Source organism: Zootoca vivipara, chromosome 13 (assembly GCF_965207765.1).
Source record: "Zootoca vivipara chromosome 13, rZooViv2.hap1.1, whole genome shotgun sequence".
Taxonomy (NCBI): domain Eukaryota; kingdom Metazoa; phylum Chordata; class Lepidosauria; order Squamata; family Lacertidae; genus Zootoca; species Zootoca vivipara.
The window spans coordinates 15,617,298-15,631,999 of record NC_142596.1 but is presented as its reverse complement, the minus strand read 5'-3'; the positions used below and the strand labels follow the sequence as shown (position 1 = coordinate 15,631,999).

The 14,702-nt window shown below is 44.8% G+C and overlaps 1 protein-coding gene across 2 annotated transcripts in view; it reads right to left on the bottom strand.

Annotated features, from left to right (window-relative positions):
- Positions 1 to 1,934: 1,934 nt before the first annotated feature.
- ADAMTSL3 (ADAMTS like 3) overlaps positions 1,935 to 14,702 on the bottom strand; it is a 266,235-nt gene continuing 253,467 nt past the window's right edge. For both annotated transcript variants that reach the window (XM_060282650.2, XM_060282648.2), the window contains exons 27-31: positions 14,379 to 14,562; positions 10,410 to 10,614; positions 6,796 to 6,905; positions 3,590 to 3,804; positions 1,935 to 3,168 (exon numbers count right to left, since the gene is read on the bottom strand). In XM_060282650.2, coding sequence (XP_060138633.2) covers positions 3,038 to 3,168; positions 3,590 to 3,804; positions 6,796 to 6,905; positions 10,410 to 10,614; positions 14,379 to 14,562 — 845 coding nt within the window. In that variant the 3' untranslated portion in view covers positions 1,935 to 3,037. The remainder of the gene's footprint in view (positions 3,169 to 3,589; positions 3,805 to 6,795; positions 6,906 to 10,409; positions 10,615 to 14,378; positions 14,563 to 14,702) is intronic.

The following is a 14,702-nucleotide window of genomic DNA, read 5'->3' as shown; positions in this document are numbered from 1 at the left end:
ATCTGCAGGGGTCCCCCCCCACACACACATTTTGAACATTCAAATATGCAATTCTCCCACCTGGAAAAACTTTACCTCTTGATTCTACTGGCTGCTAATTGGCCCAAGGTGTTTAGCTTCCGTTTCATTACATTGAGTGGGCATATATCGCTTTTCCTGCTGTCAGCAAAGGCCACGGTTACCCACGTGAAAGGTTTTCTGTACAGCAGCACTAGTTTAATTAGCAGTGAGGCAAAACCACGGTGCATTAATTTTTCCTCTAACACACTCTGGACAGAAACAAAAATCTCCGCCGTTTCTTTTCTGGCCCATCAGCAGAGGGCCCAGTTCAACCAAATTTGCCTTTGGGCATTTACGCAAGAGCACAGGAGTTGCAAATGAAAAGCAAGCCAGTTAAAACTGAAAACAGCAATAACACCCCCCCCCCCACTATTAGAGGCTTAACAGTATCAAAACAGCCCTGATGGAAGCTATCCTCTATCTTCCATTCTGCTCCTAATAGTGACCATATACCTCATGGCAAACATTCAGACAGGCACCATGCTGTCCGTCCTGTTCATTTCTCTGTGTCACGTATTCAGTGGTACACTGCCTCTGAGCCTGGAGGTTCTACGGTGCTTTCAATGCACCAGTAGTGTAATGGCAAATTTTTGAAGTGTAGGGAGCTCATCACAACAGCCTCCTTACCTAACCTCTCAAAGGAGAGCCTCAAAATGCAAACAGCTGTCTTTGTTCATTATATGCAACTCCCAAAGAGCAGTATAATACCAAATGGATTTGGATCAGCTGACAATCATAGAACAATGAGCAAGCAAAAGGGTGGGGTAGAAGTTAGCGTGTTGTAATTTGATGGGGGGAGACCTAGGTTTACATACAGTGGCAGGACTGCAAATAAGTAAGCTCCACTGAATTCAGTGGCGCTTAATATTGAGTGCACAGGTTTCACTTGCAATAGATGCTGGCGCTTACCAAGAGATCTATAGTCAGCCAAAATGCAACTTTTAACTTACCATTAGAAATACAAAAAATAAAATAAAAATAAATGCAAAAAAGTTTCACCATTTAGACTGCTAGGGCGAAGAAGGAACCTTGTCAAAGGAAAGGAAATAAGTACCTAGCCTTTGTTTTTCACCCCCCTCTCTGCCAATCTGTAACAATCCTGAAAGCCACTTTGTTCATTTGCTGGAGCAAGGAAGCTCCATCAGCTGTACTGGCCGGTGATGTCATTCCTGGGGGAGCACTCCCCTCATCCCCATTCCTGGTCCATTATGCCTCTCCTCCGCCATGACTTTGCCTAATCACTTTGTGCCGTGAATTTGCCTTACCAACTCACAGAAGCCAGCGGACAGCAAATTCCATGGGTGAATTTTGCGTTGTATGAAGTAGTGTTTCTTTCCTGTCCTAAAATAATGCCAATCACTGAATTCTAATGTTATGGGAGAAGGACGTGTGAACCTTCTGTCTATCCACTTTGCCTAATTTTATAAACATTGGAGGGGGGGTAGGCAATGTGGTACCCCCCCAGTTGTTGGACTCCAGTTCCCATCAGCAGCAACCAGTATGGCCAATGATGGGAGTTGCAATGCAACATCAGGATGCCACCAAGTTACCTAGCTCTCTTCTGCCATGTCCCTCTTGCAGTGCAGCTCAAGAAATATATTGTCCTCTCAGAAGTCATTCCTGTCGAGTTGAATGGGACTTACTCCCAGGTAAGTGGGGTTAGGATTGCAGCCTTAGTTGTTGTCCCCTTTTCTCAATTAAGGGCCTTTAAGCATTCCTTCATAAGAAATTTTTTTTGACCTCTTGATCATTTGTGCTTCCCCACCCCAGCTCCAGATTTCCCTTTTTGAGATGGGCCGACCAGAACGGTATACATTATTTCGAATGTGGCTGCATTTATTTATATTTCCATATTGTTTGTACTTTTTTTTTTTGAGAATCAAAAAACTGGCTCCTTGGCAGGCTTTGCACACATAATTTGCACGGCAGAAAAGAGCTACTTGAGGTTGTAGTTTTGCGAATTTACTAGCATGCAATCACTAAATGTATGATAGTCAGAATGAATGGAAACAAATTGAAACTGATACTTAACATATGTCTGTCTCAATGAAGAACAGCTCTTTCTGTTTTGTTTGGTCCTCTCCCCCCCCCCCCACCTCTTTCTTTCTTTCCGATGACTGGAAAAGTATATAGAAGGTTTCTTCAAGGGCAATGCAGCCTGACAGGCACCCTTGGCCCAGAGAAGCACTCTCATTTCTCATCTGACCAAGCAGAAGGGGAAACTTCTCAGACCCCCAAACGCAAATTCCAAGCTCCCATGTAGAAACCCTCTTGCATCCAGTTTTCACATTCAATGAATCATGCCCTGGCTTTGATCACATTCCCGCAAGGCTGAAGCAGACATTTGGGGAACCCGCCCCCCCCTGCCCCAAATGACGCCTCGTCGATTAGAAAACAATCCCAGAGCAGGTCTGAAAACCATCATGTCAGGTACATTGCCTTTTACTGCAGGCGCTTAAATGAAGGAAGGAAAGCAAAACGGGGATCCGTTCGACAGCTAATCTCAATAAAACAAGACCTGTGACAATGTCCTTTTCTCAAATGCTGAGGAAATGCAGCCTCTGGGGGGGAAATATTACAGCTACAGATGGCTGAATCCATATACTTTGAGAATTGTACTGATGTGGATCAAACCAGAAAGGCAACAAGCAGAGATGAGTTGTTGCTGCATTTCAGTATTTTTGGAATAGTTGTCAACAATCGCTAAACTCGAATTGTCTTTATGAGGCAGGGAGCATTACATTGATAGCCAATGAATCACTTGCAACCCCATTAAAACTGATGTTTCCAACATCATTAAAACTTAAGTTGCAACAGAGTTATTGCCCGGTGGAAAAATGGAAAACCTTGCTTGGACTATCCATAGCATGTTCTTTCTATTCATCCATTTCCCCTTCCCCACCACATGTTCTTGGTTGATTGTCTATATTGTCCAGAGCAGGCTGGATTCTCTTCACGCGATATCTTCACTGCGACATCATGAACTTCCCACAGAAGGATAATGCTCTTCACATGACTGACAACACCTTTGTTTGTAGATGTCTATCATGCATAATTTTAGCTGCTTTACAAATGTACAGTAGTGAGTTGTGTCCTTGCATTCGCCTTCTGAAAGATACATTGAAATGCAACAAGAATGAAAAAAGGGCAGATACAGCATCTCATCGCGGACAAATGCAAACGTGAGACCTAGATAATGTTCACATCCTTTCTCCTTCCCTCTCAGGTCTTGCACAACACCACTATGGGCAGAATAATCTGCAGGCTGCTCTGAATGAGTTGCATTCAACGGCCAGGGGTTCAGTCCGTTGCACTAACTTGGGAGTTGTTTTGCATTTTAGTTCTTCAGAATCAAACCCTTTGCCGAACTGGGGCACGCCAATGTCACACCATTGAATTGAATGGGAGGGTGGGGTTTGGTTGATGGCTTATCGTGTTCATTACGGAACTAAGAGTTCAGCGCCACTGTCTACATGCAATTGCCACAAGCGACCGGCGAGTTCAAAAATGGAAATAAACGTTTACATACTGTCACAAGAAGTGACATTGCAGTGTTTCCAGGTCACTGGTCTCTTCCTCCAGGCGCACGGCGGATCTCCTACAGGCCTCTTATTTCTCCTGTGTATGCAGCTGACTTGCCGTGATTGGAATCCGCTTCCACAATTTACTGTGCACGGTCGCCAAGGGCCCGCCCTCCAATAAACGTCACATTTGTCTGTAGAGCAGTTTCTTCTCATCAATGGCCTGCAGGAAGGTGGGGTAGGTGGGAGAAAAGACCCCAATAAAATGTTGTTTGAGACTGAATCCGATGGCCGATGTTATTTAGGATGTAACGTCACGACAAACGTACTAGAAGCCTACAGGCAAAATAATCCTCTGCATAGTTCCAGGTCAATATGTGAAATTCAGTCTCACAAAAACCACTCTGGTTCTGAGCTGTCATTGGTAGATTTCCCCTTTCAGTTGGGGCAGTCCTATCATGAGCCATGCTGAGCAAAAGTGACTCAGGTGGTAGATTGTGGCGGCAGTGGCCTGTTCCCCTCACAGAACTACAAATCCCATAGTTCCCTGGGAAGAGGGATTGTTTGTTAAACCGGTCTGGGAACTGCAGCTCTTTGAGGCAAACGGGGCCTCATACCTGCCAAGTTGCTGTCAGAGAAATAAGGGACCGGGCCGGAAATAGCAGACCGGAAGTAGCGCTGCCGCCATTTTGGAACTGGACGGAGCATGCTCAGAAGTGACCTTTGATGCTGCTTTGCCCAGTTCCAAAATGGCCACTGTGCCAGAAGTCGCACTGCAGCCATTTTGGAACCGGGCAGCGCAGCATCAAAAGTCGCTTCTGAGCATGCTCCGCCCAGTTCCAAAATGGCCACCGCACCAAAATAAACCGTGGAAAAACAAAAAAACTGTTTTTTAAGCTAGGAACAGCTGGAAAAACGGGGATTTCCCAGGGAAAACGGGAGACTTGGCAGCTATGCGGGGCCTCCTAACAACTCCAGGCAGGAACTTCTTTTAAGAGCCTTTTTGGTTGAAGGGTAGGGTACAAATGTGCAAATAGATAATCCATAGCCTGGAGTTTTGTTTTATTTCTGCCACAACCCCACTACAAACAATAAATCCTACCGTGTTGTTGGGCAAACTTTGACATTTAGCCCAACCCCCATCTTTCTCCATGCTAAGTACAGAGGGTATTGGGGTCAAGCGGATTTTCATAGGAGAGCAGTAGCATCTACTCAGCTGGTGTGGCAAGATGGGCACGATTCTGGGCTTTTGACTTGCCCTACCTGGCTTGCCACGATTTGCCCTGGGGCAGAGAACATGCAAGCACACACCCACAGCTAGGCAGGGCGCCTTGTTATCTCCCTGTGATTACTAAGATGGAAAACTGCAATGGCTCAGCCACTGGTGGCCAAGCAGGCAATCCTTTGTCCTGCTTCTTACCCCCGAATGTATCATGAGGTTTCTCAAGCACTGCTCTTCCCTAGATCCAAAAATAAACTGGCCTGGTGGTGATGGTATATTCAGCTTCCTCCCAAATGAGCTCAGAGCAGCAAACACAACAATAATAAAACTTACTTTCTTTTAAAAACGAAAACAAGTGATCACAGAGTCGCCAGGGAACAGTGCCTCCTGCCATCAAATGCCTTGGTAAACAGGAATGCTCTTAAATTTCTAAATTTACATTTAAGTGTGTCAGATGTTCTGTCTCCGCTTTTACAATTTCCCTGGAAGTTTGCTTACCTCTGCAGTAACATTGGGAGCCAAATCACAAGAGAACATCCACAGTCCTTCTGATGTTGACCAGGTCTACTTTGGATGGCCAGTGAATAACTTAAAAGAGCCTGGGCTAGATTCAGCTCTGCCAGGCTGGAAACATCTTGACTGTACCCTGAGGTTCTGGAGATAGCCACACTCTGAGACATGTAGGGAAACAGCCCTATGTCATCCTGGCAGCTGCCAGGAGGGTGGAGACCCAAGAGAGCAGCTATACTTGCCTCCGCGCATGTCAGAATGCAGGGGGGGGGTCTTTTCAGCCTGTTGGTCACATTCACTTCTGGTCAGCCTTCTGAGGACCACATTCAAATCTGGGCAGAACCAGATTTGAAAGTAGGCAAAACAAAAAACTTGTACAGTCGGCTCATTTCTACACTCCCTCTATTCCACATCCAGGCAGGAGAGAGCTATAAGCAGAGTTCAATGACATATCCCAGCCTGGCAAAAACACTCAAGGAATGTATGAAGCATGGGCAGTGAGGGATGTGGTCTAGGGAGAATCCCAGGGTCAGAGAGAGAGGTCTGGGGGCTGCATTTGGCCTTCCAGGCTCAGATTTCTGTTTCATTACTGATGTTCTGAGAGTTAATTTTATTGTGTACAGTGGTACCTTGGTTCACAAACAGCTTAGATATCGAACAAATCAGCTCCTGAACACCGCAAACCCAGAAGTAAGTGTTCTTGTTTGTGAACGTTTTTTTGGAAGCTGAACGTCCACCGCAGCTTCCGATTGAGTGCAGGAAGCTCCTGCAGCCAATCAGAAGCCGCGCCTTCGCTTTCGAACGGTTTTGGGAGTTGAACGGACTCCCAGATTGGATTAAGTTCGAGAACTAAGGTATCACGGTACTAAGATATGCTAATAGATTGTTCTCTGGTATTTGACCGTAATAAAGATTTTTTGTTGTTGTTATTCTAATAGATTATTGAATATTACTTTATTTGATATAAGGTGTTCAATTTTAAAGTTATATTTTATTATGGCTTTATGATGACTTTTTTGTATTGGATCAGATTATTGTAAGGTGTGTGTTCTTTGTTGTATATTTTGTTGCTGCATAGTAATATAGAAAGGTGGTATACAAATTAAAAGTGAAATGAAATGAAATTTCCAGCTTCTGTCATTACTCCAGTTCTAGGAGGACAGCCTGCTGCTAACAGAAGAAGAAGAAGAAGAAGAAGAAGAAGAAGAAGAAGAAGAAGAAGAAGAAGAAGAAGAAGAAGAAGAAGAAGAAGAAGAAGAAGAAGAAGAAGAAGAGGCTCCAATTCTGATTTAGGAGTGGTCGTTATGGCAAGCAGCCATAACTTTAAAAAAACATCAAAGGGGCTGCACAAGGGTGGCAAGATGAGGCAGCCACTGACCCAGAACTTCCCAGCAGCATCTGTTAAAAAAGAAAAGTGTAATGCGACATCTGCTGGAAGTGTTAAAAGTGGTAAGGGCCATTCCTATCAGATGGCAACTGTACCTGCTCTTCTCATCGCACAGTGAGTTCGATACCACGGATCCGTTCCAATGCTGACACTGAACAAGGCGATGCTGCAAGCCTACTCTGCGACCTTGGCATTGGCCTGTGCACTGAAAAGGAAGGGGATAAACAACACCAGTTAGAGACGCGGAGCTCTGCACCTCCCAGTACGAGATACAAATAGTTAAACCTTGTGTGGCAGGTACCCATTGGGGCTGGTAAGGTGGAAGACAGGGAGCCCAGCACAGGTGCAGCCAGAGGCTAAGAGTCAATGACAGGTGAAGCTGACTAGTTGTAGTTTTATCCCCATCCTCTTGACGTAGGACAGGCACAGGCAAACTCGGCCCTCCAGATGTTTTGAGACTGCAATTCCCATCATCCCTGAGGTCCTGTTAGCTAGGGATGATGGGAGTTGTAGTCCCAAAACATCTGGAGGGCTGAGTTTGCCTATGCCTGACGTAGGACATAGGTAAGAAAGCACACCAGGCCACTGGGCCATGTAGCTTAGTGTTGTCTGGCCTACTCTGGCTGACAGCGGCACTCCAGGGTGTCTTTCCTTGGGACTTTTTGCATGTGAAGTCTGTGCTCTACGAATGAGCTAAAGGTAAAAGTAAAGGACCCCGAATGGTTAAGTCCAGTCAAAGGCGACTATGGGGTGTGGCGCTCATCTCGCTTTCAGGCCGAGGGGGCCGCCGTTTGCCCACAGACAGCTTTCCAGGTCATGTGGCCAGCAGGACTGAACCGTTTCTGGCACAATGGAACACCATGATGAGTGCCAGAGCGCATAGAAATGCCATTTACTTTCCCACCTATTTACTTGCACTGGCATGCTTTCAAACTGCTAGGTTGGCAGGAGCTGGGACAGAGCAACAGGAGCTCACTCCATTACAGGGATTTGAACCAACTACCTTCTGGTTGGCAAGCTCAAGAGGCTCGGTGGTTAGACCACAGTGCCACCCGCATCCTGGTATTAATGAGCTATGGCCTTTCAGTATGAGTGTCCTTGACAGTCTCTTTACGTCCAATAACAGAAGTGAATGGCTGCAATTCACTCATGGCGAGAGGGACCTAACCTAAACCTGGGAGAAATCTCTCAATAGCAGTGAGGCTTGCCCTTCCATGGCTAACAGTAACACCCATAGCTGTCAAGTTCTCCCTTTTTTAAAAAGGGAAATTCCCTCATGCTGAATAGGATTCCTCGCGAGAAAAGGGAAAACTTGACAGCTATGGTAACACCTTGGGTTGGTGCATTGTGGCACTGGGTACAAACCTATCCCCTTCTGCATGTGAAGCAGATGCCTCTCCCTTCCTACCTAGCCTAATATCGTCCACTCTGGCTGGAAGTGACCCTCTAGGATCTCAGGTGGAGAAAGGTCTTTCCCATCACCTGGCCAGGGTTTGCATGTGAGGTCTTCTGTTTGCAGGGCATCATCCACTCTGCCATTGACTGACAGTTCTATCCCTCCCACAGCCCAGCCTCTCGCTACTGTTCCAGGCGAAGCCCAGGGAAGGGTTGTTCTTTTTCTCTCCCCCCCCCTTCCCCGCACCCCCCTGCTGGGCTCTTGCTGTCACAATTAATTCAACAGCAAAATTAGAAGTCAAATATTTGGCTGTGGTTTCCATGGTGTGGTGTTATGTTATGATTAGCGCTGAAAAAATATTTCAGCAGAGTATCTCATCAAAGTAGCTGAAACAAAAGATAATAATAATCTTGGCACGGCCTGCCATCTAAGCACTTCGCTGCTCAGAGGGGAGTTCTCACAGGATGGAGCCAAACGCTCCGAGTCGCTGAGTAAGGCCCCTGGACAGCCACTCATTTTTTTGCAGTGGCACGTCTCGGTGCTTTGCCGCTCTCCAAACGGCCAGCTGCAAAGCACCGTGGCCAACAGATACTGTGAAAAACCCACCTGTCTTTTGGCTCTCTGGCTGAGAATCAGGGAGCTACACAGCGCCGCTCAGAAGGCCCAGGTTTGGGTCAAGGGCTGCCAGCTGCTGAACACCCAGAATAAAGGTCCTGCCTCAACTTTTCCGCGTGCCTTTTACAAATGCAACATGAGAACGGGCCTTTTCCAGCGGTGACTCCCTGCTTGTAGAGTGCTCTCCCCAGAAAGGTTCGCCTGGCGCAATCCTTACTCATCTTTAGGCACAAGACTAAAACATTTCTCTTTTGCCAGGCCTTTGGTTATTGATTATCTATGTTGGGTGGGACGTTTTAATGCAGCTTTAAAAAAATGGAATTGTCTTTTAGATTCTTTAGGTTTTTAAATGCTGGTTTAAATATATTGATACCCTATGCCCTTTTAAAACGTGTTGTGGAAGGGGTTGTCTTTCCTGTTTTTTATATTGAGATTTTATACTGTGAACTGCCCTGAGATCTATGGGTATAGAGCAGTATACAAATTTATATAATACTAATACTAATAATGTGATTGTTTCTTTGTTTGTTTATATACTGTAAGATGCCTTTAATTACCAACATCATTTTATTCTTCTTATAAACCTCTTCTGATGTTTTTCTTTTACAATCAAGCAGTGTATAGGAAATAAACAATAACACATTATTATTATTATTATTATTATTATTATTATTATTATTATTATTAATCAGTCCTCAAAATTCATAGTTGGGGAAAATACCTGTGCTAGTTGCTATCTACTAGCCTAATGTACCTCATAGGGCTGATGTGAAGATTGTACACAGCCGCAAGTTTCTTGAAGGAATCTTGAGATGTAATGGCGTTTAAGGTATCTGCCTCCCTTCCTCCTGAATTTCACCATGCTTTGAGTCTGGCTTTGACTGTTGGACTAGGACCTGGGAGATCAGGGTTTGAATCCCCACTCAGCCATGAAGCTCACTGGGTGTCCTTGGGCCAGTCACCGTCTCTTAGCCTAACCTACCTCACAGGGTTGTTGTGAGGATGAAATGGGGAGGAGGAGAACCATGTAATAAATAAAATAAAATATTCCCAAACACTTTTTCACCTTAGCGTGAGTTGGTCAAATGCCTGGGTTCTATTATTATTTTTTTACAATAATTTTTTTTTGTTTCCTTTTTCCAGTTATTCAACTTCATACAAAACATAATTGACAACTGTACAACAAGCAGCTTTGTCAAGCTTTGACTTCCCTCCTCCCCCTCAGCAGGTAAATTATTTCAATCCAATCGCCTATTTCCTAAGTTTTACTTAACATCAGGGATGTAAGGTTTACTTCATTCCCGCTAGTGTCTTCATATCTTTATAGCTGTCTTTTACGTATTCTACAAATTTACTCCACTCTTTTCGAAACCTTGTATCGTCCTGATCTCGGATTCTGTAGGTCAGTTTGGCCATTTCCATACTTAATCCCTTTTTTATTTTTCTGCTGAAATGCACTGGGATTGTGCCTGTTGGTATATTATATTATTATTTTTCGGTCCATCCTGTTTAATTTCCTTTAAAGAAATAAAAATTTTTAAAACCCCAAATGCTAAAATACAATAAAATGAGTGTGTATGAAGCGTTTCTGCTGGGCCATATTCAATGAGGCTTGTGTAGGAAACCTCACTGGAGCTGTGTTGTGGGTGTAGACTGAAGTCCATCTATTAATGAGTCAATCAACAGGTAATTAATTACCTGGCCCCATGGATGAATAAGCCATTCTGTACACGAATGCCCCACACAAGGTTTCCTTTCCAAAGGATGCTCTTTGTGTGCGCAAGCAGACAGAGGCAGCGTTACAGCGGTACCATTGGCTCTGATTTGCTTGCAGATTCTCTGCCGGTGGCGGAACCCATTGCCACATGAAGCTGAGCACTCAGACCAGGCACTCGTCGTCCATCTGCAGAGAGAAAATGTTAAAGGAGAGACAAAAATGCAGAAGTAACAACAGTCACAGAGAGCGAGAGCGCACTATGGGCTATCTGTTGTGACTTCAGGTATTAGGATGGCTAATGTCCAGGGCAGCTATATGGTAAATCCATGATACCTATTGGCTATATGGAAGCTCAGATTCACAGGCCACATCAACAGTACGTATTTAAAGCACTATCCTACCATTTTAACCAGTCTGGGAGCTGTCATTTGCCGACGGTGATGAGTGTTGCTAGAAGGCCCCTCTTCCCCCCACAGAGCTACAATTCCCAGGCAAGTTTTACAATCAATTCTTCTTCACAGGGAGCTCTGGGAACTGTAGCCCTGTGAGAGGAATGGGTGTCTCCTAACAACTCCCGGCACCCTAATAAACTACAGTTCCCAGGATTCTTTTGGGGGGGGTTGGGGAAGCCATTTAAAGTGGCACCACAGTTCTTTAAATGTATGCGGAGAGTGTGGCCTATGACTCTGACTACCAGTTGCTGGGGGGAGAGGACTACTGCACTCTCTTTCCCGCCTGTGGGCTTCTCAGAGGCATCTGGCTGGAAGTGATGCAAACCAGATGCTGGACTCGATTGGGTTTCCATCTGATTCAGCAGAGCTCTTCTGCCAGATCATTAGCACACCAAGGACCTGTGGCCCAACTGTAGGCCACAGTGCCAGAAATCTGGTTTAAATGGCTGTACATGCAATGCTGTACAAATAAGGCGCTCTTTCTCTCTCTCTCTCTCTCTCTCTCTCTCTCTCTCTCTCTCTCTCTCTCTCTCTCTCTCTCTCTCTGATGTCTATTTGTTGAATGGCACATTTAAACAGCACTGGTGTGTTGCAGGGAGAGGCAGCAGCCACAGTTTTCTCAAGGTAGCTGCAATGCATTCACTGGGGTGGAGTGGGGAGGCCAAGCGATGAGTTTGTGGCAGCATCCATAGCTGCCAAGTATCCCGTGTCCGCCGGGAAAACCCATTTTTTCTTACCGTTTCCCGGCAGTCTCCCGTTTGGTGGAAAATCCCGGTATTGTCCCTTAAATTGGCTTCTGCCCGGCGGCCATTTTTCTGGTGCCGCTTTGCCCTTCTATGGGCACCAGAAAATGCCACCGGCGGCACCGGAAGTAGCTTCCGCGCATGACCGAAAGTTGTGTGACACGACTTCCGGTTGCGGTCTGCCCTTCTATGGGCATCAGGAAATGGCGGCGCCGGCGCCGGAAGTCACTTTTACGTGTTTCCGGTCATGCGCGGAAGCGACTTCCAGCGCCAGAGGCGCCATTTTCTGATGCCCATAGAAGGGCGAAGCGCCACCGGAAGTTGCATCACGCAACTTCCGGTCATGCGCGCGCTGCCGATCCCAGATCTTTACGACCCGGACTTGGCAGCTATGGCAGCATCAGGCAGGGCCAGCGTCAGGCAGGGCCACCGCAACCAACCCAGATTTCCCTGGACCTTGCTGTGTTGCCTTGCCCAGTCCCATCCCAGCAATCAGCAGTGCTGCTCCTAGGATTCTGTGTCCCCAGCATCACTCTGATAGCCCCAATGCACTGTTGCTGCATTTAGACCTGGTCAAATCTGCTCCTGGTTTCTCACTGCATTCTGCTCTCTCAACGGCTATTAGCCACAGTTGGTTAAGAAAATGGCATATCCATGCTCACAAATACTGCCGCTGTTAGATGGACTCTTGATTAGATATTTTATGATTGTCATAAATCAATTGCCTTCCCTACACATCTCAAGTTAACGTACAAAGTGCAATAAATAAACAGCTAAACACAGTTAAAAGCAACACAGAAAATAACAGCAGGTAAATTTAACACAATACCAAGTAAGGACACCAGTGGCAGAGACCTTTTCATCCAGCTGGGAAAGATTGCCAGTGTAGCAAACAGGGGTGGGCATATCTGTCCATTTTCATTTCTCATTTTACCAATGTTAAATTCTGCTTCTCATGAAAAATTGCCAGTATTTCATTGTGGATTTCTTCCAACACACGTTTTTGTATGCAATTTTGCGAAATAAACACCACCACCCCACACAATTATGTTTTATTTTTTGCATGTGATTTTCATTTGGATATACATTTTCATGCACACTTTCCCCTAACATATCCATTTTTTTGTACACATTTGTTGTTGCTGTTGAACTGCTTTGCAAAATGCAGAGAACACAAATTTTGAAAGGTGGCCGTGTGCTGTGGTTCACATATTGTTCTGGGAATTGTTAAGCATGTACGTTTGCATGAAAATGTGAACCAAGCCTAATTTCTCCTGCATCCCTCCTAGCTAGGTACCAAGGGCAAACATTCTCTTGCCAGAGCTAATATTAGCTGTAGGTAAGGGGGCTGTTACTGAGACCACAACAAGGGAGGAAAGGGTAAAACGTCTCTTCTCTGTGTGCCTGCTGTGATTGTTTTGTATAAAACCTTGATGTGGTTGCAAAAGACATGCTCAATATCACATGTAGTTTGGCCCTCCCTTTGTATAGTGAGAAAACACCCAGAACTGATCTGAACCAAGCCTGGTTTACAGTTTCTCACAGCTTTGAGACACAAAATATGAATGGCACATTAAAATTCAACTTGGCTGAGGCTCTGCTGGAAACATTCAGCAGGGGGAGGGGCGACCCGACAGGGATTTGTCCCACTTCACCTGCGGTGTTAGTCCAATTTCCTCCTGGCTGCACAATTTGCATGACATATGTATATATCTGCAGACTGAATGCCAGGTCCTGCTGTCAGTCTTCCCCTTTCCTCCCATGCTTCGGTTTATCTGGCCACCCTTTTCTTCTAAAATTGTTTTAAGCAGCACATTTGTTTATCCATTTGTCCTCTACCCTATTTAAAAAGAGCACTACAGATGTTTTGAAACGGCCTGAAAAATTGCTTTGGGCATTAGCAGGCAGGGGTGGGTTTCCGACTCCACTGGCACTGGCCAGTGCATACTTTACAAAAGCAGATCTTCTCCATTAATGGTCCACCGTAATTAAAACCAGCTTTTCAAGAGCCCAAATTGGACCTTGTCAACAATGCAGTGAAGTTCCCTTTCCTACCCTTAACGCAGTACACATGCACTCCATATTCTCCTGGTGGCATCTCTAATATTTTGCCATCCCCCCTAAAAAAAACCCATTTGGAATTAATATTAATGTTCATCCATCATTTTTCTGAAGGTTGCAACTCCCTGTTGATCTTCAGGTGCTCTATTCCAGCAGACATTTTAAGGAAATGTTGATTAAGCAGTATCTATCTGTCTGTCTGTCTATCTATCTATCTATCTATCTAATGACGCTCAGACACTAACATTGTAATTTGATAGTAAACAAAAAAAGTTGAAACACAAATAAATGACCTTTGGAAAAAATGATTTTTTAAAAAACAAAAGTAGATAAAGAACTGGAAGAAACAAGAAATGGGAAATGCATACCCTTTTGTGTAAAAAAGAAAATGAATTAATCTGAGACATTTGGCTTGGAAGATTGGGAAAATATTGCCTAACAGAAAGCAGATCAATTGGATGTCATTCTAGAATGAATATTTTGAATAAATTCCTTTAGACAGACAGAAAATCGGAAGTCCTTTTTAATTTTCCTCTTTTTAATTTTTCCTGTTCTGTTCTTTTTTTGGTTTTCCTTCGGTGTTTCCTCTTTCTTGCCCTGTTTTTGTTTTTATTTAGATTAATCATTCATTGTATTATGAAAAAGCTTTAATAAAATTTTTTTATTTTATTTTTTTAAAAAAGGAAGTGTATACCTGGCCGGACAATCATGGGTGTTGCAGGACTGGTAATTTACGGTCGGCTTCTGACTCTCGTCACACAATGTCAGGTTCACTTCTTGCTCCTTTGCACCCACACACAGCAGCTTTCGGAACTGGGTTCCTGAGTACCCACAAGTAGCAGAGCAAGTATTCCAGTCCCCAAGCCGCCATCTATATTCTATTAAAAGCAGGAGAGAAAGCAACAGGTAAACAAGAGTATAAGTTACAGGTTGCACCTCAAAAAATATGTCAGCTTTGTTGGGTATGAGCAACCTTGCAGGCCTCCAGTCAGCAGAGGACAGGGTTGAAATTAATAGA